This window comes from Oncorhynchus tshawytscha, linkage group LG19 (assembly GCF_018296145.1).
Source record: "Oncorhynchus tshawytscha isolate Ot180627B linkage group LG19, Otsh_v2.0, whole genome shotgun sequence".
Classification (NCBI taxonomy): Eukaryota; Metazoa; Chordata; class Actinopteri; order Salmoniformes; family Salmonidae; genus Oncorhynchus; species Oncorhynchus tshawytscha.
In genome coordinates this window covers 25,845,122-25,857,505 of record NC_056447.1, presented here as the reverse complement: position 1 = coordinate 25,857,505, position 12,384 = coordinate 25,845,122, and the positions used below count along the sequence as shown (strand labels likewise).

General features: G+C 40.2%; 1 protein-coding gene across 8 annotated transcripts in view; it reads right to left on the bottom strand.

Moving 5' to 3' along the window:
• The window catches only part of LOC112218542 (enhancer of mRNA-decapping protein 4), a 33,761-nt gene extending 22,621 nt beyond the window's left edge, over window positions 1–11,140 (bottom strand). For 6 of the 8 annotated variants that reach the window (XM_042301516.1, XM_042301520.1, XM_042301517.1 and 3 more), the window contains exons 1-3: window positions 10,915–11,140; window positions 1,860–2,016; window positions 1,544–1,655 (exon numbers count right to left, since the gene is read on the bottom strand). In XM_042301516.1, the coding sequence (XP_042157450.1) occupies window positions 1,544–1,655; window positions 1,860–2,016; window positions 10,915–11,002 (357 nt within the window). In that variant the 5' untranslated portion in view covers window positions 11,003–11,140. Of the gene's footprint in view, window positions 1–1,543; window positions 1,656–1,859; window positions 2,017–9,313; window positions 9,437–10,914 lie in introns of all 8 variants that reach the window. The other 2 variants (XM_042301519.1, XM_042301521.1) reach the window with 2 other exon arrangements.
• Between the last annotated feature and the right edge of the window lie 1,244 nt (window positions 11,141–12,384).

Below are 12,384 nucleotides of genomic sequence, written 5' to 3'. Positions count from 1 at the left end.
CTTTTCCATAAAATATATGATAATTGATAATTCGAACTAGTTTTCATTGAGAAGACAGATAGATAAAGAAGACAGATAAAGGGCAAGAGCACTTGCCTCGTGTCATACTGTTGCAAGACTGTGAGGAACCTCTGGCTGGAATGGATCTTGTTAGCTACCCACTCATGCTGCATATAGTCAAGTTTAAGCAGATTTGAAAAATGCCACAAGGCATACAGACATATTGAAAGCATTCAATGATTTACTGTTCGCCGAAGTCCCTATACAGAAACAGTACTTTACCAAAAAAGATACCGGTTGGTGGCGTGCGTATCGGGATCGGCCATGAAAAGCCAACTGGCATTTACTCCTGAGGTGCTTACCTGTTGCACCCTCGACAACCACTGTGAATATTATTATTTGACCCTGCTGGTCATCTATGAACATTTGAACATCTTGGCCATGTTCTGTTATAATCTCCACCCAGCACAGCCAGAAGAGGACTGGCCACCCCTCATAGCATGGTTCCTCTAGGTTTCTTCCTAGGGGGTTTTTCCTAGCCACCGTGCTTCTACACCTGCATTGCTTGCTGTTTGGGGTTTTAAGCTGGGTTTCTGTTCTTATATTCAATGACGGCCTAGGAACAGTGTGTTAACTGCCTGTTCGGGGATTTGAACTTGCAACCTTCCGGTTACTAGTCCAACGCTCGGCTACCACTAGGCTACCCTGCCACCTCCATAATCACCTGACCTCAACCTCAACTATTATTCTACAATGTAGAAAATAGTACAAATAAAAGAAAACCCTTAAATGAGTAGGAGTCCCCAAACTTTTGACTGGTACTATATGCAGAGGGAATGATTCATAAAAAAATAGAGATTTTTTTTTAAACACTTCCTCATATGCCACTGAGACCAGCATTTCTCTAGTGTTCCATTGGTTTTCAAATCAACTTTCTTTAGTTGTCTAGCAGCCAAAGGCATAATCCTAGTCATATTTGCAACCCATGCTAGTTGTTGAATCTTTAGATATCCCCTCCTAAAATTCAAATGACTATTTCCATCTTTGTCATATGATGCAACTTGCATGTGCAGTGCACTTTTTACAAGTGTTTTCCCGCTAATCGCATTTGTTACCTTTGGGTGTACAACTATGTTCAAATCGCTGCACGAATCAAATGTTTCCTGCAAATGAACGCAAGAAAAAAATAAAAATAAAACATCTTTTGAACGGTTTGGGGTAGAAACTCGGTTTTTAGCATTATAATTGTGAAACCATGACATTAACAAAGCTGTATTCAGTGCGTATATATATGGCACTCAGGATGCACACATATTTTAAAAGAGTTATTGACTAAGGAAAAAGTGGCCAGCTGGAAATGTGTATAACTGGCTATTTGGCCAATGGCCGGCGCCTAGTGGAAACACAGGGGAAAAAATCCATAAATTTGTTGTTCTCTTCCAGGAAATAACACTTTTACACTGTTCGTTATATCAACTATTGTACAAATATGATACAAAACACTAAAAATCGACTGCACTAGGCCTTTAATACTCAGTCTTACCTTGTTGCTGCCACGTGCCTTGCTGTCAATGCTTGAGTCTCGACTGGCCACAATTTCAACATTGTTAGATGTGATGGGAATGCAAGTGGAGCCATCATCCCCAGAGAGGCAGCTGGTGAAGAAACCAAATACAATGTTAACAAACTGGACACTTGATCTCCTAAAGAGATCTAGATTGAATGTTGAAACCCATGTTCAATCAACCCAAATGTTTCACACAATACAGAAATGTGCATTTCTGTACCTGAGAAATCTCTGTTAAGGCAGAGAAAAATACTGTACAACAGAATAAAGAAGAGGTAACTTTATTACTTACATGATCTGACACTCTTGGGTGTTCATGTTCTCTGAATTAGGGCCTGTGGATTCAGCCATGGTTGACCTGTCGCCTGCTCCTATAAGGTCTGCTCCCAGAAGTCCATTCAATTCACCATTGAAAGATGTTTTGCTTTGGTTCTCACTTGGAGAAGCATCTACGGAAACAAATACCCGTGAGTAACTCAGTCCCCTAACTTTGGATATCACCAAAAAATTATGATAAGTAGCGAACCCTATTGCCAAGCAACATTTTCAGGGGTAAAGCCGAAAGGGGATGACAACGTTCCTTAGTGTAATTTTACATGAACCAGAAAACCCTTATTCATCAAGGACTGATGTTTCATCGCCTCCAAAGAACCCAGGCAACCTCATGCCTTATGATTTGGTTCTGGTGCTTAGACCTTGATGACCCTCAGTTCCATTACATTACACATAAGTTATTGGATGAAGGTGTCTTCTGGAACAGGAGAGTTTTGTTAAGAGCCCTGGCACCCTGTCTGAACATTAACACACTTCGCTTAGAAGAAAAAAAATAGAAGTTAAATGGGTTTCCATCACATTTTCAACTCTGGTTCTCAAACATTTGCGTTATATAGCGACTGTGACCACTCTAGTATTGCGTATAGCTTACATGGAGACAATAATTATGAACAAAAGCGCGAGAACATTTTTATTCGTCAAACGGCAGCCAAGCATCGATTATCAGGTCATCAGAATAAGACCCTCGCGATATTTATTGGAAAGGAGCATCAAGCTCATCACCTTGCATTTGCGCAACAAGTTCAAACATAACTTATTCCATCTGTAGCCTAATAAACTGCCTGCTCTCCCGATGAGTCGAAGTGCGAGGACGACACGTCATCTCGTGACTCCCAAGTTTAAGTCGATATGGTTATATCAATATTTGCGCATAAAAGCGTTTACACCGACAATCCTCGCATAATTCATTTTACCGAAAAGATTCCACCTTGACTAGCGTATTGTGTTTTGTTGACAGTTGTAAAGTTAACCTTACATTATTTTTCTTCTATCAGGCCCGTCATGACAATATCTGACGTACTTTACACGCATAAAAACGTGGGACGGATGAATAACAGATGCGAAGGAAAAATGTTACCTTATTTTCAGTCAAAAGACGCCCGATAACAGTGAAACACCCTCATTATTAGCAACACAACCTCACATCGATCTTACTCTGATAGGTTGAGGAAAACCCATAGCAAAGAGCAAATATGAACAAACCGATTTTACGGGTTTCACAAAAAGGGCTGTCCCACATATTTGAACGTTCTAACATGACTAAACCGTCCGCATTACGTGCCCGAGTATTGTAATATACATTTACACACGTTATTCAATAATTTCATCCAAACTGCTCGCCCGCGTCGACATAACCGGGCACCTTGATGCTCTGCAAGTCCCGCGTCTCCCATGGTTTTTACAAGCATATTAACCCACGACGGTGTTTGAAAGATGAAATTGGTCCACACTCTCATCCAGTTGGTGGCGGTAATGCACCTTAAAATTAGTTGGCAACTACCATGTGAAATCCACAGAAGGATGAACAAGGATAGATGAATCAAAAATATAATAACTATATAGGTTTCCCATTTTATCTGTGGATTAATTGTCAGAGTAGAGAGCACATGATTTTGTGTGACTGAAAATGGGTAAACAAATAAATAAAAAGGGACCATATGCATTTCAGGTAAAATAACCCAATTTTTATTTCCCATGACAAATTAGCTAGCAATGTCCATTGATGTTTTGTGTGTTTCAACCGGTGCTCAAATTAATATAGTTGGTTTTGAACACGCCTGGTGGGGATAGACAAAATTCAACTAGTTCCGTCACCAACAACAACCAAAAAATCTTGGTTGACCAAGAGTCATTGGTTCTTTCGACCAATCGATTGTTGGATATTTTAAAACATTTTTCTATACGTTTTTCCATGCGTTTGAATAAAATCAACTACATGTATCTTGTCTGATAATTATTAAATCAAACCGTGCGCTTAAAGTAAGACAGACAAATGACTCAAGGAGCCCAATGGCCACGCTGTATTAAAACAAATTACAGTAAGTGGCTGTGTTACTGGCGCATGTCGTCTCTCCTCCCTGCTGCAGCGACCAGGGACCATAGCACAGCAAGTGTTGATCGCACTGTCCATTCTGAAGCTGCAACATAATTACAGCCATTTAGATTAATTGTTTCTCTGACATCAAAATCCCCAATTTGTTTAAGAAAAACCTTCCCTATTCGCTCAACCCTTGCTCTTTTACGTGACACATGTATGCATCACATACACTTGACCAATAGGGCCAGACCTATAGCCTATCATAATTATAAGAAATTGATTATAAAATAAAAACTCTGAACACGTGACAGCAAAATAGGTGCAGAGGACGTGAAAAAGAAACTTGAAAACGGGGAATGTTTACTGGTTGCGCAGAAGGGAAATGGATAGTTAGATGTGCAGAAGACACGGCTTGGTTGTGGAAACTACTGGAGATCAAGAAAAAGGGGTATAGGGTATAGGAGCAAGCGCTGCATGAATATTAGGCCTGTGTGTGACAAACAGGTGCTTAAGATGTTTTTTTTCTTCTTTTGACCATTTGGAAGTGTAAACTCTAAGTCTACCAGAGAGTCTGTTCTAACAAAATATATATACTGTATATAAAACTAAAATGCTTGTTTACATTTCAACGCGCGAATGACCCATATGCTGTGTCATGAACGAATTATTGATACAGTAGACATACACACACACACACACACACACACACACGTGTAAGTAACAAGGCCCGGGGGAGTGTGGTATATGGCCAATACACCATGGCTAATGGCTGTTCTTTAGCACAAATGTTTTTTCATACCTGTGGTATAGGGTCTGATATACCAAGGCTGTCAGCCAAGCCAATCAGCATTCAGGGCTCAAACCACCCAGTTTATGAATTGATATATAGGCCTAAGTAGGTTATGGCATTAAGACTAAACAGGACGTGCTCTTAGGACTACAGATCAATGGTGCTTAAACAAGGCTACTACTATACGAAGCCTACCAATGATGTCATTGCTTAATATAATGATAATATAACAATAAGGTGGTCCAGAAAAAGGAGGGTATAGGAGCGAGAGCTGCATGCATACTATGTGACAAACAGGTGCTGTTGATTACAATATTAGTTTTCTACCCGTTTAGAACAGTGTAAACACTAAATGCATTAAGTAATACCAGAGTCTGTTCTAAGGAAATAAAAAAATTGGAAAGCATTTACTACAGCATAGCAAAGATTAAAAACAGATGAATTTGTGAAAATGATTTATCCAACATTATGCAGTTGCGAGAGGCTTGGTGCTCACGGAACAGTACGCTATTAAACAAACACTCAAAACAGGCAGCAGGATCTGTCTTATTTCGGTAGATATTCAGTGCCAGTCAAAAATGTATAACAAGGGTTATTTTAAATATTTTCTACATTGTAGAATAGTGAAAACATCAAAACTATGAAATATAAGGTATAGGCAAAAAAAGTGTTAAAAACAATATTTATATTTTAGATTCTTCAAATAGCCACCCTTTGCCTTGACAGCTTTGCACACTTTGCATTATTTCAACCTGCTTCATGAGGTAGTCACCTGGAATGCATTTCAGTGCCTTGTTAAAAGTTAATCTGTGGAATTTCTTTCCTTCTTAATGAGTTTGAGCTAATCAGTTGTGTTGTGACAAAGTAGGGGTGGTAAACAGAAGACAGACCTATTTGGTAAAAGACCAAGTCCATGTCATGGCAAGACCAGCTCAAATAAGCAAAGAGTAACGACAGTCCATCATTACTTCTAGTCATGGTCAGTCAATCCAGAACATTAAGAACTGTGAAAGTTTCTTCAATTGCAGTTGCAAAAATCAAGCGCTATGATGAAACTGGCTCTCATGAGGACTGCCACAGGAAAGGAAGACCCAGAGTAACCTCTGCTGCACAGGATCATTTCATTGGAGTTACCAGCCTCAAAAAATTGCGGCCCAAATAAATGCTTCACAAAGTTCAAGTAACAAATCAAAATATCAACTGTTCAGAGGAGACTGCATGAAATCAGGCATTCATGGTCGAATTGCTGCAAAAAAAACACTACTAAAGAACACCAATAATAAGAAGAGACTTGCTTGGACCAAGAAAAACAAGCAATGGACATTAGATCGGTGGAAATCTGTTCTTTGGTTCCAACCGCCTTATCTTTGTGAGACGCAGAGTAGGTGAACGGATGATCTCCACATGTGTGGTTCCCACCGTGAAGCATGGAGGTGGTGAGATGGTGCTTTGCTGGTGACACTGTCAGTGATTTATTTAGAATTCAAGACACACTTAACCAGCATCGCTACTACAGCATTCTGCAGCGATATGCTTTCCTATCTGGTTTGGGCTTAGTGGGACTAACATTTGTTTTTCAACAGGACAATGACCCAACGCACCTCCAGGCTGTGCAAGGGCTGTTTGATCAAGAAGGAGAGTGATGGAGAAAATGTACTGTTTCTGTAAATTGGTTATTGAGTTGGACAAAACTGTTGACATTGGGCTATTCATTAAAATGTATTGTCAAAAGGAAGCAATAGCATAATTTAAAACTTATATTTCAGGAATATAAATTTAATATAAATCCATTTCCCAATGGATTTCTACTTAATAACCTCTAGTGACTCCATCCCGCATGAGGAGCGTAATCATCGACTGACACTAATTAGCATAACAACGGACATAAATATTCCTAGATAATATTCCTATTCATGAAAATCACAAGTGAAATATATTGAGATACAGCTTAGCCTTTTGTTAATTCACCCTGTCATCTCAGATTTTCAAAATATGCTTTACAGCCAAAGCTAGACAAGCATTTGTGTAAGTTTATCGATAGCCTAGCATAGCATTTTGTCCAGCTAGCAGCAGGTAACTTGGTCACGGAAATCAGAAAAGCAATCAAATTAAATCGTTTACCTTTGATGAACTTCAGATGTTCACTCACGAGACTCCCAGTTAGATAGCCAGATATTCCAAATTAGCTCCATAATATCGACAGAAACATGGCAAACGTTGTTTGTAATCAATCCCCAAGGTGTTTTTCAAATATCTATTCGATAATATATCCACCAGGACAATTGGTTTTTCAGTAGGACCGATTGGAATAATGGCTACCTCTGTATTTTACGCGAGAATCACTCTGGGAGCCATCAGGTGAACAGTTGCGCAATGTAGCCGCTTACGGGTATTCTTCAACATAAATGCGTAAAACTACGTCACAATGCTGTAGACACCTTGGGGAATACGGAGAAAAAGTAATCTGGTTGATAGCCCATTCACTGCTCAATAGGGACGCATTGGACGCAGCTCTTTCAAAACACGAGGCACTTTCGGATTGGATTTTTCTCAGGCTTTCGCCTGCAATATCAGTTCTGTTATACTCACAGACAATATTTTACAGTTTTGGAAACTTTAGTGTTTTCTATCCGAAGCTGTCAATTATATGCATATTCTAGCTTCTTGTCCTGACAAAATATCCCGTTTACTACGGGAACATTATTTTTCCAAAAATGAAAATACTGCCCCCTAGTCACAAAAGGTTTTAACCAGGGGGATAAATTGCCAAATTATCCCAAAACGTGCTATGATTTATTGATTTTTATGATATACAAGAAATCACCTAAAAAAGTGTTTCACCTGCCCACCTTCAGTCAGTATTTGGGCAACCTGCTGCCTAGTTATTTAGCTAGCTAGCTACTGATTTGTATTAAATAAAAACCAATGTGTTAGGTAGCCGTTGCACACTTTAAAATTGTAACGTTAGCCAACTTACCTAACTAGTGCCGTCTATAGCTAACTTGCAACGTAAATGTACTGCTAGTTTGATAACTTGCAAACTACCAAGAAAGCAAGCAAACATCTAACCTGTAGCTAGTCTAGTAATGTTAGTTAGCTAGCCAACATAAATTAATTAATGTTTTACTAGCTAGCTAACATTAATTAGCTGATATTAACTTGCATGACAGGGATGGCGCATTCTGCTAAAGTTATGCTTTGATCAGACCGACAGTCATTGCATCAATACTGCATAATAAATTCTGCAGTGACACTTTATTCATCATGTAATCCAACATTTGTACTGGATATGTGTGCATTCCTTTTTGCTACTATTTGTCAAGTCTACACATACAATGATGCATATGTTGGATTTATCCAACGTATGCAGCACACAGAACATTGGGTAATGAATGTAATCGTATTCCTCTGAGCAGAATAACAGCTCAGGTTACATCCATAACCCAATGTTACATCCATAACCCTAGAGGTCGGTCAGACAAAAGAGTGGGATAACACCATTTATATTGGTCCAGATGAGTCCCTGGGACATCACTGTATCCACCACAGGATGCAAAAGAATATAATTACCCAACAAGGTAACAGAATTTCAACTGTGGTATACAACCGTACACACAAGCGAGCTGAAAGCTATAACTTATATGATTCTTAATTTGGGTGCAACAGCACCAAGAGTGGAAGGCCTCTGTATAGAACAGCCATCTCATGGATGGTTGAAAAGTATGTACGTACAAGGTTGACGGTACGCTAACTTATCTGGGTTGAGAGAGCATGCCATGTCCAAAACCACAGACCCTAGTGATGGTGTGGACATAACATTGAGTCTGCAGTACCTCAAGAAAGTCATGGGTGTTGCCCAACTTGCAGCAGCACAGAGAGTTCAGGGAGGCCCCACTGAACAAGACCCATGAAGTGGCTATACCAGTGAACAACTGTGCTACCACGCTATCTGGAATTGGTCTACCTGCTATAGAGTATGATTTTGACACGGCATTGATAATCCAATGTGCCAGTCTCTGCTCCCCCCATAACACACAAAAAGCTGTTCTGTTTGACAAACAGTTATTGTTGCAGCAAGATATGCACTGTGTGCATGCAGGCAAAGTGTATGCAACTTATAACTCTCCTGTGAGCAGTGGGGAGGCAGGTAAAATGATTAACCCTCTAGACCACATGTCAAACTCATTCCACGGAGGGCCGAGTGTCCGCAGGTTTCCGCTCCTGCCCTGTACTTGATTGATGAATGAAGGCCCCTAATTAGTAAGAAACTCCCCACACCTGGTTGTCTAGGACTTAATTGAAATGAAAAAACAATCCTGCAGACACTATGCCCAACATGGAACGAGTGACACCCTGCTGCTATTAGTCCATAGAAACATGGGCTAATATCTCAAAGAAATCACAGACATTTGTTGTGATGTGTCTGTCCTATATCTGTGAGAAAAATCCTTACATTTGGCACTAAACTACTCCCATTAATTTGTTTTTTTACTTTTACCGGAATACCTTCAAATGAGTCTGAGGCTTGTGTTCGTCCTAGAGCAAAAACAACCAACATGTACATACACGTTCAGGAGAGACTCACCTTTCCATAGATGGGTCATAGTGTGCAGCCCAAACTGTTCTGACTCTACAGAGGGAAGTTAGCAGATCTGCAGTACCAACTTCAGACGAGTCCCGTGACGCTTGTGGGGGTCGTAGAGCAAAACTGAGAACACAATGGTGTTCGTGAGAGTCTCATAATATTTTGAAGGCCAAACCGTTTGGGTGCTACAGACGTTTGTGAGAAAACAAATGTCTCATGACAAACGAAAAACGCCACCGCAGATACGGAAGGGCAACGTCTGCGGATGCGGTGATTGAGATGCAGCCAAAGCAAAAAACATCCAGCTGAAACAGACGGATTTTGACAGGTATTTGTTTATTATGCTAATTAGAATTGTGGGAACCGATGCACACTCCAGGCTGATCTTCCTCAAGACCTGAGGGAGCAAGTGAATTGCTGGAAAAGCATACAGCAGCCCCCTTGGCCATCTGTGCGATAGAGCATTAACCCTGAGTGGGCCTGCTATACCCTTTACTAAAAAAACACATAGGGCAAAGCAAACAGTTCGGAGATGGCCCTTCCAAATTGATACCTGATCATCTCCACTACAGTGGGATGTATCCTCCAGTCTGAAAGAAGAGGGCCTCCTGTGGGGTCTGCTGCCTGATTCTCCACCCCCGGCAGGTGTATTGCTCTGAGGGATGTTTAGTGTCTGTTTCCACAAAGCAATAGCTTCCTTGTGCAGTGACCTCAGTCCACCCCGGCAGTTGGCGCACAACCTCGCTTGTGTCATCTGTCCGTTTCAGTAGTTGTCAGTACTGGGAGGAAGTGCCGGAATGCAAGGTGAAAGGCCTTTAGCTCCAGTAGGTTGACATGAGCTGGTTTCCATGGCGCTGACCATACACCACGGAACCCTGACTGGTTCAAGACCGCTCACCAACCCTGTCCCTACATCCCAGCTTTTCTAGAAGCAAGGGAATTTCTGAGCAGCATTTGCAAACTGTTGTTTTCAAGACACCCCTGAAGCGTGGGAGTCGCTAACGAAATTGTAGAGCGTAGCCTTGTGTTAGTGTGTAACACCCATTTGTTGGCCGTAGCTTTTTTCCCAGCTGGAAAGGTGGTACTAGAGTCAACAATGTCACGCTAGAGAATTGGTCCCACCAATACTCTGCGTGCTGTGGTACAGAGGGGACTCGCCTTGCATATAGTGGTGTGATCAAGGCGTTAGCTAGCCGTGGTTCAACTTGCTAACTAAACTAGCTAGCGTAATTGTACATTTGGCAAGCGTAACGTCGTTAAGATAATTTAGCTTGCTAGCTACATTAGTTAACTAATAGGCTAGCAACCATAGTCAGTCAACGTTAGCCTAACTAGCAGTCTGCTAACTTAGCTAGCTAATATGTTCGCAAATGTAAATTAGCTAGCTAACGTTAGCTAATGACTTGTGAAAAAGTTCAGTTAACTAGCTAGGTACAAACGTGAGCATATGGAGCTAGCTCGCATTTTGCAACGTCCGTCCATAACTTTTGATTGGAAGGTTACGTTAGCAAACTAGAATTTTGTCCAAAGCTAGGTAGCTAAGTTAGTAGAATTAGCTTGCAATGCGGCCTAAAAGCGCTTTTCATTCCAGTTAAACTTACCAACGCTGTTCCCGGGTCGGTCCAGCTTTAATATATCACGAAGATGCTGGGTTGCACCCTCTATATCTATGTTTGAATTTGAAGCCATATGTAAGGGATGGGGGGGAAACTGGGTCGTTGCAAAATAATGTATATTTTCGTACTTTGCTGTCAGTGTTCAATTCGTTTGACCGAACGCCACTAACCGTCTAAACTTCCGCTGGGTGTTCATGCATTTCTCTCCCCAGCAAAAGCTAGTGCGCTGTATAGTTCCGAGGATACTGTCTGCTCCACATTCTACCCCAAATTGTGGCAGCATAGGTGGCATTCCTTCTGTCTGTTTAGCGAAAGCATTCCACTCCTAGTACTTCGTGATATATGCCAAATATGGTTTAGCAAATAGAATGACAGGAGTGGAACGATAGCCGAACAGTCCGGAACCAAGACAAGTGGCATGGCATCTACAATATTTATCCAACCGTAGCTTGGTTTCCATTTAATTTACGACTGCAGATTTTTTAATACAATATTTATCCAACCGTAACTTGGTTTCCATACAATTTGCGACAGATTTTCATGCGAATATTAAAACATCTGCATAAAACAATATGCGCATTTTCCCACAAGAGATGTTTCTATCAAACAGACTTTATGTTAATAAAAAGGCTGTTCGTGATGACAAAAATAACTTTTGCCGTTAAAGTCCCATATACCAAATGAAAAATACAAGTTAAATGGTTTCCACTGCATTTTCAACTCTACCGATGGTTTTGTCACAAAAACATTTGCGTTATTTAGCAAATGTGCCCACTCTGGTTTTGAAACCATTGAAAATAATTGTTATTATATCAATATTTGCAGATAAAGGCGTTTCCAATGCAATTTCTCACATAATTAATTTTACCTACACAAAAATATCCCATAATGTCTAACGAACAAAATGTCGTTCGGCATTTATAAAATTGAAACCGGCATTTCATGTTTCCATCAACCCAAACATGGAATTGACCAGTGTGTAATTAAAGGGAAAGGGAGATACCAAGTCAGTTTAACTGAATGCATACAACTGAAATGTGTCTAAATGACACTAATAAAATATTGCCATTTCATATGGAATTACATTCCATACACAGAAAACCGCATGAAATACTATTGGTAGTGTACACATACAGTATTTTGCAGATGTTATCACTGGTGTAACAATATGCTTATGTTTCTAGCTCCAACAGTGCAGTAGTGCCTAACAATACCAAACAATACATGCAAATCTAAAAAATAAAAAATAAAAAAGGAATTAAGAAATATAGAAATGAATATAGAAATGACTGCCAAGAGAGTGCAAAGCTGTCATCAAGGCAAAGGGTGGCTACTTTGAAGAATCTCAAATATAAAATCTATTTTGAAATGTTTAACACTTTTTTGGTTACTACATGATTCCATATGTGCTATTTAGAACTATGTAGAACAAAAAACAGATATAGCCCTTGCTTC